Here is a 19,361-nt window from a genome sequence, read left to right on the forward strand (position 1 = left end):
AACCATGTGAAATTTCGTAACAATATCTCCAATAGTTCCCAATATACCCAATTATTTCCAAAAAAAAAGTTTCTAAACCACTGTGTGTTGCTCATTTAGTCGTACATTTGGATATTTGTCAAAGAGTGTACTTTACTTTGGAGAATATATTGCAAGGAGTTGATCGACCACCATCTACAAAATTTACAATATTTTTTGAAATGTGCCGGAATGACATATACTTGGAATCAATCGTCAAATTAATTACAACGGCAGAAACAAGGAAATCTAGGTCCAGGTTTCCCCCATTTATTTTCCAACGCCGCATTATGTCGCATTTATACAGTCCATCCAAGAAACGATGAGTGTTTCTATTTGAGTTTGCTATTAGTACACATTCGTGTACTAATTGTATGACACGTATAGAGAAGCGTGTCAACGCTTGAGATTGTTAAAGAATGACACTCAATAGGAATACACCCTCGGAGATGCTGTGCTTTCGTCAAATGCTCATAAAATCGACACAAAATATGTTTACGACACTCTTATGAAAGATGGAAATGGAGCGATTTTTTTTGGACGCTGGAAAAACTGTTTTGATCGCGTTTATTTTGGCAACGATACGCTTACAGAATGATATTTCATTTGCACTTGCATGCCTCTTACCAATATCCAGTAAAACATATTTTTTACTTCGCTTTGAGCTGTCCTTGCACAATTTCCATTCATCAGTTTTTTAGCTCGAGAGTCCCAGAGGAGAGTATACAGTAGGGTATTCAATTAATCGGGTTTCTGGTTTAATCGGTTAATCGAGCAAATAATTAATCGAGGTTTAGATTTATTCGGTTAATAATCGGTTAATTTAAAATTATTCGATTAACCGATGCGTTTGTTATAATGCGTTTGTGCAGATGTTTGTAACGCCCAAAAATATTAGTCCACCTTAAAGTATACCGATCGACTTAGAATCACTTTCTGAGTCGATTAAACGATGTCCGTCCGTCCGTCCGTCTGGTTGGCTGGCTGGCTGGCTGTCCATATAAACCTTGTGCGCAGAGTACAAGTCGCAATTTTGAAGATATTTCGATGAAAATTGGTACATATTATTTTTTCGGCTCAAGGACCAAGCCTGTTGAAACTGGCTGAAATCGGTCCATTATTTCACCTAGCCCCCATACAAATGTCCTCCCGAAATTGGACTTTATCGGTCATAAATGTTTAATTTATGAATGTATCTCCACAAATTCCGCTCCAAATAAGTTTTATATATACAAAATTCATGTCACCAAATTTTGTTACGATCGGTGCATAACTAGTCATAGCTCCCATATAGACCCGCTTCAGAAAATCACTTTAACGTGCATAAATCGCTTAAAAATTTTGGTATACACACAAAATTCAAATAGTTAACTTTAATATAGACATAATTCACACTACCTAATTTCATGGTGATCGGTCCATAATTGGTCATAGCCCCCACTTCAGAAAATCACTCCAAAAAATATAAATTATTGAAATTTTAAAAGAAAAATGTTTTTGCTCTTTTACTTAGTGTTGGGTATTATATTGTCGGGCTTGACCGACCATACTTTCTTACTTGTTTTTTATAACGTTTTTGTAAAATATTTTAACTCCAAACTTGAATTGTGAAATCTAATCGTACAATATAAGGACCACCCTATTATGCACTTAGTCATCTAACAATTTCTTTGTAGAAGTGAACATACAGATATATCACTCTACACATTTGTCTTATTGACTTTTCATTTCTCTAAATAAACTCCGTGTATGTGTAAAAGTTTCCTTACAAAATTATAATAAATTAATACAAAATTCAATAATTGTTACGACTGCATATGTTTGTACATATTTATTTACCTAAAATAACTTTATTAAGCCAGCGGCAGACAAATCAAATGTTTAATTTGTGCAGTGAATTGTTATAAATTTCCATTCCATTCTATTGAGGGTAATAAATTTTCGTTTTATTTTATTGGCTTAAATTAAGAAAAACAACTATATAAGGCATTTTAACATACAATAACTATTATTTTTTTTTTTCAAATCAATAAAAATTAATTTCTTTAAGCTTTCTTATCGTCTTCAGTTTCCAAATCTTTCATTTCTTTGCGTTTCTTACGACGCATTTTCAAATTAGTAATCAAGCGCACTGTACAGAAATATATAATTTCCACAATACTTAGAGTGGAAACACCCATAAAAAGACCCAATAGACCACCACAGTTGGCCAGAAAATCGGTGGTACCATAAAGTTCAGAACGTTTGGAGGTTAGAAATTGGGCTTCTTTGAAGAATATGGATAGACGGGATTTTTTAGTTCTGTTGCAAAAAAATTTTGTTAAAAGTTTCATTAATAAAATTATTTTATAAAATCTTACTCCATAACAGCATCTTCATTGACTATGGTCTCCTGTTTTCCCACCATCATTGTCAGTTTATGATCATAATCGGCTTGCGATATTTCCGCTTCATAAGCAATTGATGTACAAGAAGGCAAACAATTACAACTGGTTGGGCCACGGTAATTTTCGCCGGATGTTTCAATACCTTGATTAAACTCTCTAAGGGAAAGTTCATCTTCAGCATCATTCATACAGCTGATAGAACGGGAACCACATACAGGAATATCAGCATTTCCTGGAAGTAATTAAGTAAATAAATTTATTTATAAACTATTTAACATTGCAGTCATATTCATTATATTGTGGAACCTATGACTATGATGACCTAAACCTTGCGGTGACGCAGAATAAAAATATTTTGGAATTAAATCTGCCATTACTAAATGACTGATCCAATCGATATGAAATTTTACGGTACCGTGAAATAGCTGCCAAATGAAATAAATCCCAATAGAAATGAAATAATTTCCAATCTGCAAAAGTGAAATTATTCTTCGCTTACCAAACATTTTTTGCACTGCGGGCCTATAGCGTAGCGCAAAGTTTTAATCCTCTGGATGTGTCAAAAACTGGCATCTCTCACAAAATTTGTTTTGCCGCTAAGGTTTTCTCCTTCGGGGTGTATCAAAATCTGGCTTCGCTCAGAAAAGATTTCTTTCATTACAGAAAGGTTTTACAATATTTCAGAAAGCCGATTTTCATTTTGCACCAGATTAAGAAATCGTTGCAACCTGACAAAGGCTGACGATGTAAAAAGAATCTTTTCTGAGCGAACCGGTTTTTGATACACCCCAGAGGAAAAAACCTTTGCGCCCGGCCGAAGGCCGGCAATGCAAAAAACTTTTCTGAGTGAAGCCAGTTTTTGATATTTATGGGTTCTATTTTTGCAAAGTAGAACCCAACAAAAATGAAATTACTCCCAATACAGTGAAATAACTCCTAATTCCCAAAATAAAATGAAATAAAACCCAACAAAAATTTCATTGGGAGTTGTTTCATTGGGAGTTATTGCATTATGAAATAACTCCCAACAAAAAATTATGAAATAACTCCTTATGCGTTAGGAGTTGTTTCATAATGAAATAAGTCCTAAGTTGTATGAAAAATTTGTTGGGTGTTATTTAATTTTTTCGTGGGGAGTTATTTCATTTGGGTGTTATTTCACGGTACCAAATTTTACATAGTTATTGAACATTCCAGTGTAAACAACAAAGTTTTTTTTCGCTTCGAAATTGTTGAAAAAAGTGCCGCTGAAGGACACCGATTGCTCACGGAAGCTTATGGTGAATGTGTTCCATCGTATCCACCATGCGAGATATTTTGACACGGAAGACAAAGATGATACAGGCCAGCCAAAAAAGTTGGAAGACCACGAATTGGAGGCATTACTCCATAAAGATAATTGTCAAACTAAACATGAGCTTGCAAAATTATTGGGAGCTACTTAAGCGGCAATTTCAAATCGCCTGCGAGCAGCAGTATTTATCCAAAAGCAGGGAAGTTGGATACCAAACTAATTGAAGCCGAGAGGCCTTGAAAGACGATTTTGCATATCCGAAATGATGCTTGAACGCTGATGCTAACAATAACGAATACTTTAAACAATTTTATATTGTAAAAATGTTTCAAAATAAAAGCTAAAAACTTAAAAAAAAAATCTGCATTTTTAAGTTATACACCCAATATATATAAACGAATATCAAACTTCTACCAAAAATTAATTCTTTTGTTTCGAAAATATATGTAATTTTCGATTATTCAAGCCAATTTCAAATGAACGTTTTGTACGAGTCCAAAAATAGGTGGCTTTAAAGGGAATATTAAAGAAATTTTGAATTTGATAGATTTTTAGTCCAAATTCCATATACATTATGGTGGCACTTAATAAACAAAAATTGGATTTTTGCTAGTCTCACCTCACGGTTTGGTGAAGTTTAGTAGAAGAATCATCCTGAATTTTTTTTATTTAAATCGGTTGGGGTTAAGACATGTCGCGTGAAGTTTTGAGATGTATTTCAAGGGGGGAAAATGCAATTTTTTTCAGTTTTTGTAAAAATGTTCCCTTAAAAGTTGAGTGTCATTGTAACCACAAGTATCATTTGGTGTTAATTTCCATTTTTGTGATGTTATTATAAATACTAGACTTTATGTTATATTTTTGTTAAGTTTCATCCAAATCGGCTCAAAAATATATAACATTTCGTTATCTTTCCTTGAGAAATTCGAAATATTAAAAAATTTTACCTTTGACCTTCACGATTTAGCGTGTTCCGATTTTAGTACAACCTTCAGACTATATTTAAATTTAACTGGACTATAATATTCTGAGTAGGTTTTACTTTAAATTCATAACAGTAAAGTAATTGAGCTCATTCTCCAAAATATGGCCAAATAATTTGTTTTTCTCGGAAATTTCAAAATTTAAATAGCAGGTACGGAAAAACTATAGGAGATATTTTCATATTTTTTCATATTTTTATTCCCTATTATATTCTCAATAAATTCCAATGAGATGATCAAAATAATCTGAAATTTGTTTAACAAAATTTGAAAATGGAGTTTAGAAACTGCCGTTAAAAAAAGTACATTTTTTTGGTCATACCTGGGAATAGGTTAACGTTAGCCTAAGAAGACAGAACTCATATTCAAGTAAATAAGGATATATTTTAAGTAAAAATTAGCTTTCCTTTTAAGATTTCCCAAAATATGTTAATTTTGTACCTACATTTCTTGTTCTAGTGACCTGAGACACGTTAACTGGGGAGTTTTTAATAACTTTCTTAGTTTTTAACCCATTTCCGTTTTTAATGTCTCATTAGAACGGTAATTAGGTACACATATCTATTCTTTTAAATTAAATTGTAAAGGTATTTTTTTAATTGCAAAATTTTTACAAAAACTGAAAATAATATTTCCTTTCCTTTTACTTATTGTAATGTTTTTTGTATTAAAATCTCAATTTTCATCAAAAGTGGACTTATCACATTTGCATACTAAGCTAACGATATGTACTAGAGTATTATGTATTGAATCATTCAACTTAGATCTTTAGGTTTTACTTACTAGGCATTGAATATTTCACACAACCACATTTATACATTGTGAAATTCGACAAGCATTCCAGTTCACAATTATTCTGGGTATATGTTTGGAAATAAATTAAATCACGCTCATGTTGGAAATAGCATTGACGTCTGTAAAAAAGACAAAAACATTTAAGTAAATTTAAAAAATAAAATAATATAATTTTGGGTCTCATTTTGTAAAGTATTAAATAAATAGTATATTAAATTTCAAAAAAGTTCACTGTATTTTTCACACAATCTTCAAATAATTCAAAAAGTTCCAATTTAAAAGATGAGGTTCTGTATGTTACAGTTTTTACAGTTTTTAGTAAGTATCTCAATTGCCAAATCAATTAACTCCATTTTATGATTTTTGGAAATTTGGTGTATAACTAATACATCGTATTTAATATTTTTATTAACAGATTAGTTCAAATTATTATTTTGTATTAAAAAGAGATGTATGACCTGTCATCAATATGTAACTTATTTTGCTCTTTTTGGATTTTCGATACTCCCATTCTTCTCCTCATTTAAAAACCAAATGCTGAAAAATTGAGCAAAATGTGCAAGAGGTTGCACATTGATATCCGTTTTTGCTCAAGTTTTTAGCATTTGGTTTTTAGATACCGGAGAATAATTTTGGACTTGGGGATCATACAAAATCTAACAATGTTTTCAACAAATTTCAATATGTTACTCGATCTTTGGTATTTAAACATTTCTACAGTTGAGACAATTAATTAGTAATACTTTACATACCTGCTAGGCTCATAATGTTTTAAACCATCCGAAGTGGTAATAATTTTTGGCTTAATCGCAATTAATACCTCCTGGCCAAAGGGTATGCGAAAATATTGCTTAGACACTTGAGCTACTTCACCGGGTGTATTTAACAGAATCTATTACAAATATTTCTCAATAAAATCAAAAATTAATTTATTTTCCAAAACTATATACAACCTTAAATCCTTGCACCGGACCACGGCATAAATTATCAAAATCTTCGACTATACCACTTAAAAGTAAATCCAAACCAGCTTTAGAACCAGGACCCAGCACACGATGCGGATAAGTTTCCGTCTCGCTATTGAGCGTATAACCATCTTCAACATTCCAATCTGTGCGATTACGAGGCTCCGCATCGAAGACAAAGTCTTCAATTAAACTAAAATTTAAATAAAATAATTTTAATACAATATTTTAAATTATTTACAGAATTAAAATTACCCTTCGGCCGTAAAAACTTCATCTGGACTTAGGGTATTGAAACTATAGCATACTCCATCATCTGTTAGATATTTGTAGAATAATTCATTACATTTCTTGTCCACATTACGCCATCGACACTTTTCAAATGTATGACGGAATTGTGGCATAATTGTGCCCAATGTGTCAATGAGTTCTGTGCCAATGGTTTGATCAAATCCACTTGTATTACTGGCTAAATGAGCATCACACACAAGGAAAGCTGCATCCAGGCGGTTCAATCTAAAAGTGAAATAAGGAACAATAATACAGGGCAACAAATCCTTTCCATAGTACAAATTTTAAATTCTATGGAAAGGATTTTTTAAAAAAAACTTATAATTAATAATAACTCAAAAACAGTTAGTCCGATATTATTAAGATAAACTTAGAAAAATTTGTATTTATATAAATATAAATTTAATCCGTTTCTATATAGCGTTTTAATCGGCTCAGTAGTTTCGGAGTTATAATAACAAATTTAAGCAAAAAATTTATTTTGTACGTGAAAATAGCATTTTGTTTGTTTTAGAAAAATCATGAAAAATCCAAAACGTCAGAAATTGTTCAGATCTATTACTTTATCGCAAAGCAGCATAAAATAGCAACAAAATGAGATATCGGTCATAAAAATCTGTTGTTTCCTTTTGAATTTATTCACAATTAAGTGAATTTGCTCATTTTCACAAAATTATAGTTTTTTGTTTGATATACATAAAATTGAGTAGTCACTGTTCTTCTTTCGATTGACTGAATTTTGAAAACATTTTCCCCATGCTATGTAAAAATTTTCACATGTATATTGCGTTTCAATCGGTTCAGTAGTTTCGGAGTTATAATAAAAAATTTAAGCAAAAAATATATATTTTTTACATGAAAATATCAAGTTTTTTTGTTTTAAAAAAATCATGAAAAATTGAAAACGGCAGAAATTGTTCAGATTAATTACCTTATCATAAAGCTACATGTAATAGGAATAAAATGAGATATCGGCCATAAAAATTTATGGATTCTTTTCGATTTTATTCACAGTTAAGTGAATTCGCTCATTTTCACAAAATTTTAGTTTTTTGTTGGATATACATAAAATTGAGTAGTTAATGTTTTTCTTTCGATTGATTGAATTTTGAAAACTCTTTTCCAATGCCATGTACAAATTTTTACATATATATATTGCGTTTCAATCGGCTCAGTAGTTTCGGAGTTATAGTCAAAAATTGAAGCAAAAAATATATATTTTTATGTGAAAATAGAAAATTTGTTTGTGTTTGAAAAATCACGAAAAATCGAAAACGGCAGAAATTGTTCAGATTTAATACTTTATCGCAAATCCACATATAATAGCAACAAAATGAGGTATTGGCCATAAAAATCGATAAATTTTTTTGAATTTATTCACAATTAAGTGAATACGCTCATTTTCGCAAAATTTTAGTTTTTTGTTTGATATACATAAAATTGAGTAGTTAATGTTCTTCTTTGGAATGATTGAATTTTAAAAACATTTTTCCCATGCGGCCACCATATACAGCCACCAGTACGTGACAAAAGACCAAAAAAAAAGTTCCGTGTCTCCCAGCTTTGCCCAAAGACCTGCACTTTTTGCGATTTTGATCTTGAAGATGAAGTTTTTTTGATTTTATATGTTGACAATTTTTGTTCTTTGTGACAGGGGCTATAACTTTGCCTCAAAGAGTGTATCAAAATTCCGAACACTTTGCAAGATATGAGTCTGAGAAAATTATAACTTTTTTGCAAAAATGCCACCGAGGTCTCAAATCTTTGGGGGCCCATAAAAAAAGTGCATGACTTTGGGCAAAATTGGGAGACATGGGTCTTTTATCACATAGTCGTGTCCGTATGTGGTTATATTTTTTAGTGTTGCACTGTGTAATACATCAAATAAGATGGGGGGTTTATTGATTTTGTCATTCCGATTTTATGACCGTAATTTCAACAAGTAGATATCTACGGTGTAAAATACCCAGCAGTTAAAGTTACCTAAAAGGTAACTTGACATTAGTTTCAAATCAATATCTACGGATAAAAATTACCAAATATTTTTACTCCATAAGTAACTACACAGAAAAAACTATTTCTCAAACCGTTTCAATTCAAATATTTATCCCATATTGAACTGGTTTCAATTATTTCATAATTAAATCAAGTATTCATTTGCTCAAAAACAAAATTTCTTGATATTTTCTATTGAATTTTCAGTTTTGAGTTTGATTATTTTGACAATTGAATATACAATTTTCGTTATTGGTTGAATTTCAGATACAAAAATTATTGAATAGATAATTTTCGTAATTGAAAACACATTTTTGTTATTTTTTGTGTTTCAATTACGAAAATTATCTATTCAATAATTTTTGTATTTGAAATTCAACCAATAACGAAAATTGTATATTCAATTGTCAAAATAATCAAATTCAAAACTCAAAATTCAATAGAAAATATCAAGAAATTTTGTTTTTGAGCAAATGAATACTTGATTTAATTATGAAATAATTGAAACCAGTTCAATATGGGATAAATGTTTGAATTGAAATATAATTTTTTCTGTGTAAGCACTGATAGATATCTCTTTGTTGAAATTACGGGCATTAATATACCGAAATACTGAACGCATATCCATTCTATATTATGGGTCCTTTTGAAATTCTAAGACGATCTAGCTATGTCCGTCCCTCTGTCTGTTGAAAACACGATAGAGCTCAAACTAATATCTCTCCCATACTTACTCAATCTCTGTTAAAGGCTCAACCGTTATATTATTCTTCAAATCATCTGATCTCCAATACATATCGGTGAAGTTGAAAAATGTTTGTCGAGACTTGGTTTCCGTACAAACCGTAACTGCTGGAAAAGGTATTTGCCATACGGGTGTAGATTTCTCGGCAAAACTTACAATTACCGGATTATTATTCCATTTCCACCAAATGTTCATGGTCAACGAGGCACAAAGATAAATCGAGCAAACAAACACCATAATCCAAAATAATCTGCAAATACACATCAAAGCCCATTAATTACATTAATACACCAACTACCAGCTACCCTAAATACCTTTCCAACCAAGGACGTTTTTGTTCACCCAAATATTTAATACCATGTATAGTACTATTGTCACAATATTCCGAAAATATAGCCCAGGCAGCCTGGGAAGGTTTGCCATACTTGATCTGTTGCTTGGTATCCACATCTTCGTCGCTGTCAACATCTATTGTCTCTTTGAAGGCCGTTATGGTTTTGGCCATCAACGCTGCACGCTTCCTGATAACAAAACACAAACATTCAAAGTAAATCCATTATATCCTTGTTTTTTAAAGCAAATGAATTTAAAGCAAAAGCTTGGCAAATAGTAACTACCATTGCAGCGATGATTTTGACTCCATACGCTTTACAGGCTCCATCTTGCCTGTCACAGATGGCTGTTGTACAATTTCCTTTTTTAAAGTTTTCTATGCGCTCTAAATGTTTCAAACACTTTCACGTCTAATTTACAACTATTAATGTGAACTCACAGTTTGTTCTGTTTTTATACACAAAAAAATGTCTTGTAGTTACAGGTGTGGTAAAATATTTGTCACATTCGCGATAACACAGTAAACGCATCATATTACACCTTGGGGATATTAGTGTAATCTTTTGGTAGACAAGCTCCTGGGAGATGTTCACTTTTTTTTTTGTTTGTTTTTCTGTGTAATTTTTTTTAATTAGTTGAATTACATGTATGTGCTCACATTTTTATACTACAAAGATAAACTTGTCTGAAAGGGTTAATTTGTATGAACTTGCAAAATAGTTTCGTTATAAAAAAAATAAACACATATCGCTCAGTTTAAACAAGACAGTCACAACACAAATATTATAGTTTAGAGTAAAATTACTTACAGTATTATTTTATTATTTTGAAACTAAAATTACGAAAAGAATAGAATATTAACTTAAAGATTTAATTAGGTTAAAAAACCTGTTGAAAAACTTAAATATTTTCAGTTACGACGTTTTGATATTAAATGAGTGATAGCTATTTTTGTGACAGAATTCTATTTAGTTTTGCCTTTGAAGGGTCATCATTTATGTAAGCATATAAGTTAAATAGTTTTAAAGGCATAACAAGAAACAAAAATACTGAAAGAATTTACAAATTCTAATTAATTTTTTTGAAATTTTTTTAATGAAAATATATAAGTGTCTTCATAAGTGTGCTGCAAGATTGTATGGACAATCTTCAGCCTGTCTCCCACACTAGAATTCTTCTATGAATTGTAGAAACGCGTTCTGGATAATATTAGGATGATAGGATGACGTTAACTGGTGCCGCAATGGATCTGATTTTTGGTGATACATTTGCAAGTATAAAAACAAGTAAGAGAGCTATATTCGGCTGTGCCGAATCTTATATACCCTTCACCAAATTATACCTCAATATTATTTTTTTTTTAAATTTTTTAGGTAAACAAAATTAAATTTTTTATTAATTGTTTTTCAAAAATTTTTTTTTTAATTTTTTTTAAAAAGTTTTTTCCAAATTTTTTTAAAAAAATTTTTTTTTTTTAGTTTTCAAATTTTTTTTGGGAAAAAAAATTTATGACAAAAAACATTTTTTGATGAAAAAAAATTCGGGTTAAAAAATATTTTTCCCGATTTTGACCCATTGTAGGTCCAACTTACTATAGCCTTATCTACATCGTTGCAATGGACTTTGAAATATCGATTCAAATCGATATCGATTTTGCTGATTTTAAATAGCAAACTTCTCGAAAGCATGTCTGATAGAATTATTGAAGATTTGGATCCCAAAGATATCTGGGGTCTTCAGAAAATTGATTTCAACAGACAGACGGACAGACAGACAGACGGACATGGCTTAATCGACTCCGCTATCTATAAGGATCCAGAATATATAGAGTAACTTCGGGTATTGTGGACTATGCGTCTAATGTGGACCAGTGTCTTTTTTCAGAAACTATTGAAGGTATGATAAAACTGATTTGTCGTACATTTTACAATTTGTTTAAAACGACAATTGCACATTTGCTTTCATGAGTTATTGATATGTTGACTTTTTATTCTTGTATTGAAATTAATGCGCCTGCTCAACATTTTTTTCGGCTCAAGTAAGAAACAAAATTTGGTACAGTTACTTGGTAGAATTTAATGTTTGGTTGTTTTATATAGTTAAAGTGGACACGTAGTTTTACATATATTTGGTAAGAATTTAAGCACATTTAGATTATTAGGTAAAAATAACTTTTTACCACTGTAACCCAAGTTCGTGTAATGTGGACCACTTAAATTACTTGATTATGTACTACTGGTCCATATTACCCGACAATAACTATGTACTTTATAAGCAATATATCTAAGCCAAGAACGCGACTTTTTAGTTTGTATTAATAAAAATATATTGAAATTAAATTTTTTAATCATTCATGATTAGCTGGTTCATGAATTTTATGTATTAAATACTAGTCCACATTACCCTCATATAGTGGTCCATATTACCCTCCAATTTTTTTAATGCTGATTTTTGGGTTCCTTACAATATTTTCACATAAATTTTTTATCCTTTAACGGAAAAAATATTCAACTGCAAAAACCATTAGAGAATACATTAGCTAATTTATTGCTTCACAACTCTTTTAATATCCATATATATTGTGGCCAAAATTTAGAAAAAACAAAACGGTAGTCCACATTACCCGAAGTTACTCTATACTTTATAGTGTCGGAAATGAAAAATGTAGAAATTACAAACGGAATGACAAACTTATATATACCCTTCTCACGAAAGTGAAGGGTATAACAAGTAAGAAAGTATGGTCGGTCAAGCCCGAAAATACAATAAATACCCTACACTAAGTAAATAAGCAAAAATATTTTACTTTTAAAATATCAATAATTTATATTTGTGAGTGAAAATCACAACAAAATTTTCTATTTTCATGTAAAAAATATATTTTTTGCTTTAATTTGTTATTATAATTTCGAAACTACTGAGCCGATTGAAACACAACATACATGTGAAAATTTGTACATAGCATTAGGAAAATGTTTTCAAAATTCAATCAAACGAAAGAAGAACATCATTAACTACTCAATGTTATGTATATCAAACAAAAAAGTAAAATTTTGTGAAAATGAGCGAATTCACTTAATTGTGAATAAATTCGAAAATAATCAATCGATTTTTATCTTCGATATCTCATTTTGTTGCGTTTTGCGGCAAGAAATAAACCTGGACAATTTGTGCCGGTTTGTTTTTTTCATGAGTTTTTTAAAACACAAAAATTAGCTCTTTTTACATAAAAAATTTATTTTTTGCTTCATTTTGTTATTATAACTCCGAAACTACTTAGCCGATTAAAACGCAACATATAAACGGATTAAAGTTTATGTAAATATAAACTTTTCTTAGTTTATTTTAATAATATCGAACTAACCCGTTTTGAGTTATCATAAAATATGTGGAAAAACATAAAAAAAAATCACAATTTAACAAAAAAAAATTAAAAAAAAAAACTTCTCCATAGAATATAAAATGTGAACCATATTTGTACTACTGGAACCACAATACATCAAAATTGTGTAGTGGTTTAAAAAGCCTCTAAAATTTTGTCGATTTTGTTGCCCTGTGTAATAGACCGATTTCAGCCAGTTTCAATAGGCTTCGTCCTTGGGCCAGAAAAAAATTATATGTACCAAATTTTATCGAAATATCTGCAAAATTGCGACTTTTACTTTGCGCACAAGGTTTATATGGACAGCCAGCCAGAAGGACGGATGGACGGACATCGATTAATCGACTCAGAAAGTGATTCAAAGTCAATCGGTATACTTTGAGGTTGGTGTTAGACTAATATTTTTGGACGTTACAAACATCTGCACAAACGCATGATACCCTTCGCACTATGGTGGTGTAGTGTATAATTAAATAATTATATTTCCATTGGAATTTAAAATATTCGTATACATATAAATATTACATTATTAACGTACTTGCGTACTAACATTTGAAAGTTGATACATTTAAAAGTTAAGTTCCCTAGGACATTTGTTCGTTCTTGGCCGCAAAAGTTTTTTCGCGGAATCCATATGTTGCCAGAGAGATGGGAAAAGATCGTAGCTAACAATGGCCAATACTTTGAATAAATTCAATTGAAAAAATTTAAAAAAAGCCGCATAATGTCGGACTTGGCTGACTATACTTACTTAATACGTCCAGTTTAAATAAATCCTTGTTGGTTCGTTATGAATATCTGTTTTCGTAGAATACGTATTGCAAAAATAGCTTCATTTTATTTAACAGCAGTTTCAAAAATCATTTTTAAAATTTTGTTAAACCAATTTTAGAATTTTTAAAATATCTTAAAAATAAATAAAAAAAATCCATTGATCCTAATGTATCGGTCGATGATTAGTCGTAGCTCCGATTTAAGGCCTGCTTCCGAAAATCATGAAAAACAATTATTGACATTTTAAATGAATATTGACATTTTAAATAAAAATACCCAGTGTAGGGTATTATGATCGAGCTAGACCGACAATACATTCTTACTTGTTTAATTTATAAACCGCTCTACTGATTTTATAGATTGGTGCATTATAGTTCATAGTTCTCTTATATTATAAAACTACGAACTAGATCCAAAATTTTAAAGTTTTTAAATAGTTTCGAGAAAAACGTCAAACCGAATAACCTTTATGAAAACTAGTGAGAGAGCTATATTCGGCTGTGCCGAATCTTATATACCCTTCACTAAATTATACTTTAAAACAAAAATTTTAAATATTTTTAGGTGAACAAATTTAAAAAAAAATTATTTGTGAAAAAAAATTTTAAATTTTCTTTTTAAATTTATAAGTGAAAATAATTTTATGACAAAAAATTTTTGTTGGTAAAAAAAATTCTGGTTAAAAAATTTTGTTCCCGATTTTGACCCATTGTAGGTCCGACTAACTATGGTCTTTGAAATGTCTATCATTAGATATCTATATTGTCTATATTAATGACTTAGTAATCCAATTATAGATCTAAAATAGGTAAAAAATCGAGGATGTCTTGGTGTTTTCCTTATAGCTCAGCCATTTGTGAGCCGATTTTAAATAGTAACCTAGCCGAGTATACAGTGGTTATTTTGATGTATGAATCTTGTATGTATGATTTCAACATACAGATGAATAGACGGACATGGGTATATCGACTCCGCTATCTACTCATAGTGAAGGGTATAAAAATATTACATGACCAAATTCTATAAGAATCTACTAAAAACAATATATGACCACTGAATTGAGTGTTGATGCTTTACGTCGCACAGTGGTGCCCGTAGAACATGTAAAGATGTTCAAAGATGGTTCAGAAGATATAACCCTTCAAAGTTCACTGATTTTCAGTGTTCAAAAAAACAGATAATTTTTAAGTAATTTGGTTCGCTTTCAGATATAGTACCTCGAAAAATAGGTAAACGATCGTCATTCATTTTTTTCAATATTTTTCAACTTTGATGAAAAATAAAAAGAAACTATAAATTTTAATTTTTTAGTAAAATTGTTTTATGCTAAATTCCCAATTTTTAATTTGTTAAATTCACTGAAATTTATTGTTGGGGGATCCTCAGGAAACCAGATCATCAGGAAACCTTTTCCCAAAAGGTTTTAGAAAAACTAAAGATATTATACAAATAAAACTATAGAGTGTTTGATAATTACAGACACTCAAGCTTTATTTGTAAAAATATCAAAGCTAAAACAAAACACCAACAATAAACCGTGATTTTATCTTTTCTTACATTTCCTTACAACAATTGGTTGGTTTCTTGTAGACACAAACTGTGGTGTGTACACAGAAAAAATTATATTTCAATTCAAGCACTTATCCCATATTGAACTGGTTTCAATTATTTCATAATTAAATCAAGTATTCATGTGCTCAAAAACAAAATTTTCTGATATTTTCTATTGAATTTTGAGTTTTGAATTTGATAATTTTGACAACTGAATATACAATTTTCGTTATTGGTTGAACTTTAATACAAAAATTATCTGTTCAATAATATCAAAAAATTTTGTTTTTTGGCACATGAATACTTGATTCAATTATAAAATAATTGAAACAAGTTCAATATGTGATATATATTTGAATTGAAACGGTTTAAGAAATAGTTTTTTCTGTGTAAGTGAGTAAAGAAAAAACAAAAAAATAAAAACAACTTGCTTTATTGTTTTCGCAAGAAAATCAAAATAAAACGAGTTGCCACTTTAACATTTTCAAAATAAGATCTTTGATTATTCCTTTAATACCCGTAACATTAACAAATAGATATCTACGGTGTAAAATACCCAGCAGATAAATTTACCTAAAAGGTATATTGACATTAATTTCAAATCAATTTATGCGGGTAGAAATTACAAAATATTTTTATTCCATAACTAACTTAACACTAATAGATATCTACTTGATGCTAAAAGTAATGCAAAAATTTCCTGCTGTCCGTCCTTGACACATTTTTTGCTAGAGGTAAAATTTTGTAAAAAAGACATGGTTCCAAAAATGTGTTGCGCGCATTTTTGTGCAATTTATGAAACATAACCGTGAAAACCCACCGTCTTTTACGGTTGTGAGCAATATTATACAAAAAATTTAAAAATAAATCAAAAAAAAAGAAACAAATATTTAATTTTTTCTAGAATATTTTACAAAAAATTGAAAAAAGAATTAAAATAAATTGTATGTTCGGAACCCGACCATTATAAGAAAAATTGAGAAATATTAATCGTATTTATACCCAACACTTTTGTTTGACTCCTTGTAGCTCATATAAGTATGTAAATTACTAAATTGATTTTCTTAAATTTGTACATTGTTTTTCGATCGCCACCACTCTGCTCTGTATCAAATTTTATTCAACAAACCATTTAAAGCTCCAAATTGCATTGAAATTTTCACATGTTTAAATTGTTTAAAAATAAACCCTTTCCAACTATATGTAACTAGAACATGAGCCATTTTTCTAAAGCATTAACCTCATAAAATATATGCACACTTTTGATTAACTCATCCGCATAATGTTCATTATGGCCATATTGTTGGTGACGTCAAAAATTGCTAACAAACAAACACACACAGAAAAATACAAAAGGGCTACTTGAAAATTTCACAGTTACAACGTTGAAAATTACTGCAACAAATGTTTAAAATGGCAATTGTTTTACGATGTTTGTTTTATTTTGCACACATTTTTGTACCTCCATCTCTCTCTTTCTCTGTCGCTCTCTACCATTTCCCTGTTGTAGTTGTTGTTATTTGTCCTTTATGCTTTTTTAAGAGCTATTTAAACAAACTTTAGAACATGATGGTCCACAAAAATCGACCAGACCGACTAGTATATGGATATAAAAGCTGACCAGCATGTAAGAGGATGTGTGTTGTGAAAGTGTGTGGCTGTTTGTAGATTGAGAAGGAACGAAAGGACCACAACATGGGATGCCAAACGGGATTGGATTTTTCAATCTCGGGATTCGGAATTTGAAAAATGTAAGTCTCGGAATTCCGGAGCTTGCCAAATCATTGGGAGCTTTTCAGTCAGCAAATTCAAAACGTTTGACAGCAGCAGGATTCATCCAAAAGCTGGGAATTTGGGCACAATACGAATTGAAGCCGAGAGACCAATTTATTTGCTTGAAATGCTGCTTGAAAGCTATAAAAGAAAATAAATTTTGCACTGAATCATTACTTGGGGGCCATGTCCCTGGATTCCGGAGCTTGCAAAATCATTGGGAGTTATTCAGTCAGCAATATCAAAATGTTTTCAAGCAGCAAGATTCATTCAAAAGCTGGGAAATTGGATACCAACGAATTGAAGCTGAGAGAGTATTTTATTTGTCTGAAATGCTGCTTGAACGCTATAAAAGAAAATCATTTTTGCACTGAATCATTACTTGGGGACCATATGATTAATGGACCGATGGCCAACTAGACGGACACCATTAAATCACTTAAGAAAGTTTTTCTGAGTCGCGGGGGGCTATTAGGCCCCCCACTATGGTGGTGTACGATATAAAAATCTGGCTCCGTTAGTAATTGTGGTGGGATTAGTATTAAATTTATGCTGAATTTTAGCTTCAGAAAGCTACCAAAAATCCCGAAATTACCAGGGATTTATATAAAAATATTCGGCATTAGTTAATACCGAAAAATCCGGTATTGACATCCCTAATCACAACCAATTGCTTGTATGTCTGGTGCTAGTGTGTTTGAGTGGCATTGTAGCTTATTTAGGTTGTTAATAAAGTTTTAAACTGAATTTTTTTGTTGTTGTTTTCGGTTTTGGTTTTGTTGTACTGTATGTCCTTGCAAGTGGAAAATAACAACAGAATGATGTTTTTAACTAATACAATGAAAATAACAAACAAGGTGTGTCATTAAAAAAAACCCCAAAAAAGTAAACGTGTATTGTATTGTATTAACTTGAATGCATACTTTGTGTTTGCAAATGAAAATGTTTATTCTCTATATACTGAATTGTATACAATTTTGTGCTGTGTTGTAAGGTGTGTTAAATGAAAATAACAACAGCACAACAAGCAACCCATTCAAATATATTTAACTGGACTCTTTGCAATACCTGAATACTAAAATTACACTCTACAGTGGGCTATATTTCGGTTTTCCTGCGTTCTCTTCTTCAACACCTTGAAGATGAAATGGTTTTTACACCCTACAGTTAATGTGGATTCCAGCACACAGTGGGGCAGAAACAAAATTTTCTACATGGCTGGTTTGATCGGGATAAAGTTTGACCTGGGCGTAAACAAGGACTATTCGAAGGGCCAAAGTTATTAAAATGAACCCTAAAAATGCTCCAGGGACGGCGTTGTAGGGCTCAAAGTAGTACCTTCGATATGTAAAATTTTTAAACATATGCCATTTTTTTCAGGTACTTAAGTACTACGTCCTACCCTAAAACTGTTTTTTTCAAAATAACTCAAAATTTTGTGGGTGTTTCAAAGTCTTTGAAAACGGTTTTTGTATGTCAAGTTCTGGCAAAAAGTGTTATTTTAAATATGTTCTCAATTAACTGGAGTAAAATTGAAGCATGTTATAAATTCTGCATCTACTTTAAGTAACTATCTGGCAATTATTTTAATTTTGTCATTATATTAGTCATAACGGGCGTAAATGTAAAATTAAAGGCCCTCATTTGGCAGACCTTTTTGTAGGCTTCCGCACTTCTTTCTAAAATATTATACATCCCAAGGGTCAAAATCTTCAAACTAACTGCCTTGTAGTTTGTCAGTCATAAGAATGCATGTAGGTGTTGATAAGTTATTAATAATAAAAGGTAATTAACGTGTTTACTCAACTGCATTCAGGAGAAAATTAAAACATCACTAAAACGTATTCAGAATATAAATAACTCCCGAAGAAAAAATTATATAACCCCATACAATTTTCTATACAAATTGGGAATTATTTCCTTATGAATAACTCCTAATGCGTTGGGACCATACCATTTATATACCATAGCACCATATTTCGCAAAAGAATTTGTATGGACCGATTCTTACCATTTTCAGCAGAATTTGTCATTTTATCATGCAAATAGCCGTTTGCCATTTTATCATACAACTG

General features: G+C 30.7%; 1 protein-coding gene across 1 annotated transcript; it reads right to left on the reverse strand.

The window, feature by feature from the left end:
- Positions 1 to 2,057: 2,057 nt before the first annotated feature.
- ppk26 (pickpocket 26) lies at positions 2,058 to 10,209 on the reverse strand. The gene is made up of 9 exons (XM_065505167.1): positions 10,091 to 10,209; positions 9,788 to 9,994; positions 9,463 to 9,723; positions 6,698 to 6,958; positions 6,431 to 6,635; positions 6,230 to 6,369; positions 5,466 to 5,596; positions 2,379 to 2,637; positions 2,058 to 2,319 (listed from the first exon to the last, which is right to left on the reverse strand). The coding sequence occupies exons 1-9, from the start codon at positions 10,132 to 10,134 to the stop codon at positions 2,064 to 2,066; spliced, it is 1,764 nt and encodes a 587-aa protein (XP_065361239.1). The 5' UTR covers positions 10,135 to 10,209; the 3' UTR covers positions 2,058 to 2,063.
- Positions 10,210 to 19,361: the final 9,152 nt, after the last annotated feature.

This window comes from Calliphora vicina, chromosome 3 (genome assembly GCF_958450345.1).
Source record: "Calliphora vicina chromosome 3, idCalVici1.1, whole genome shotgun sequence".
Lineage (NCBI taxonomy): Eukaryota > Metazoa > Arthropoda > Insecta > Diptera > Calliphoridae > Calliphora > Calliphora vicina.

Excerpts from the sequence above, each read along its gene's own strand:
- ppk26 (XM_065505167.1), bottom strand. The coding sequence starts at position 10,134 with ATGGAGCCTGTAAAGCGTATGGAGTCAAAATCATCGCTGCAATG. Across the intron at positions 6,636-6,697 it reads GAAGTTTTTACGGCCGAAGG|TTTAATTGAAGACTTTGTCT; the intron begins GTAATTTTAATT and ends TTTAAATTTTAG. Across the intron at positions 2,638-5,465 it reads TGTGAAATATTCAATGCCTA|GAAATGCTGATATTCCTGTA; the intron begins GTAAGTAAAACC and ends AATTACTTCCAG.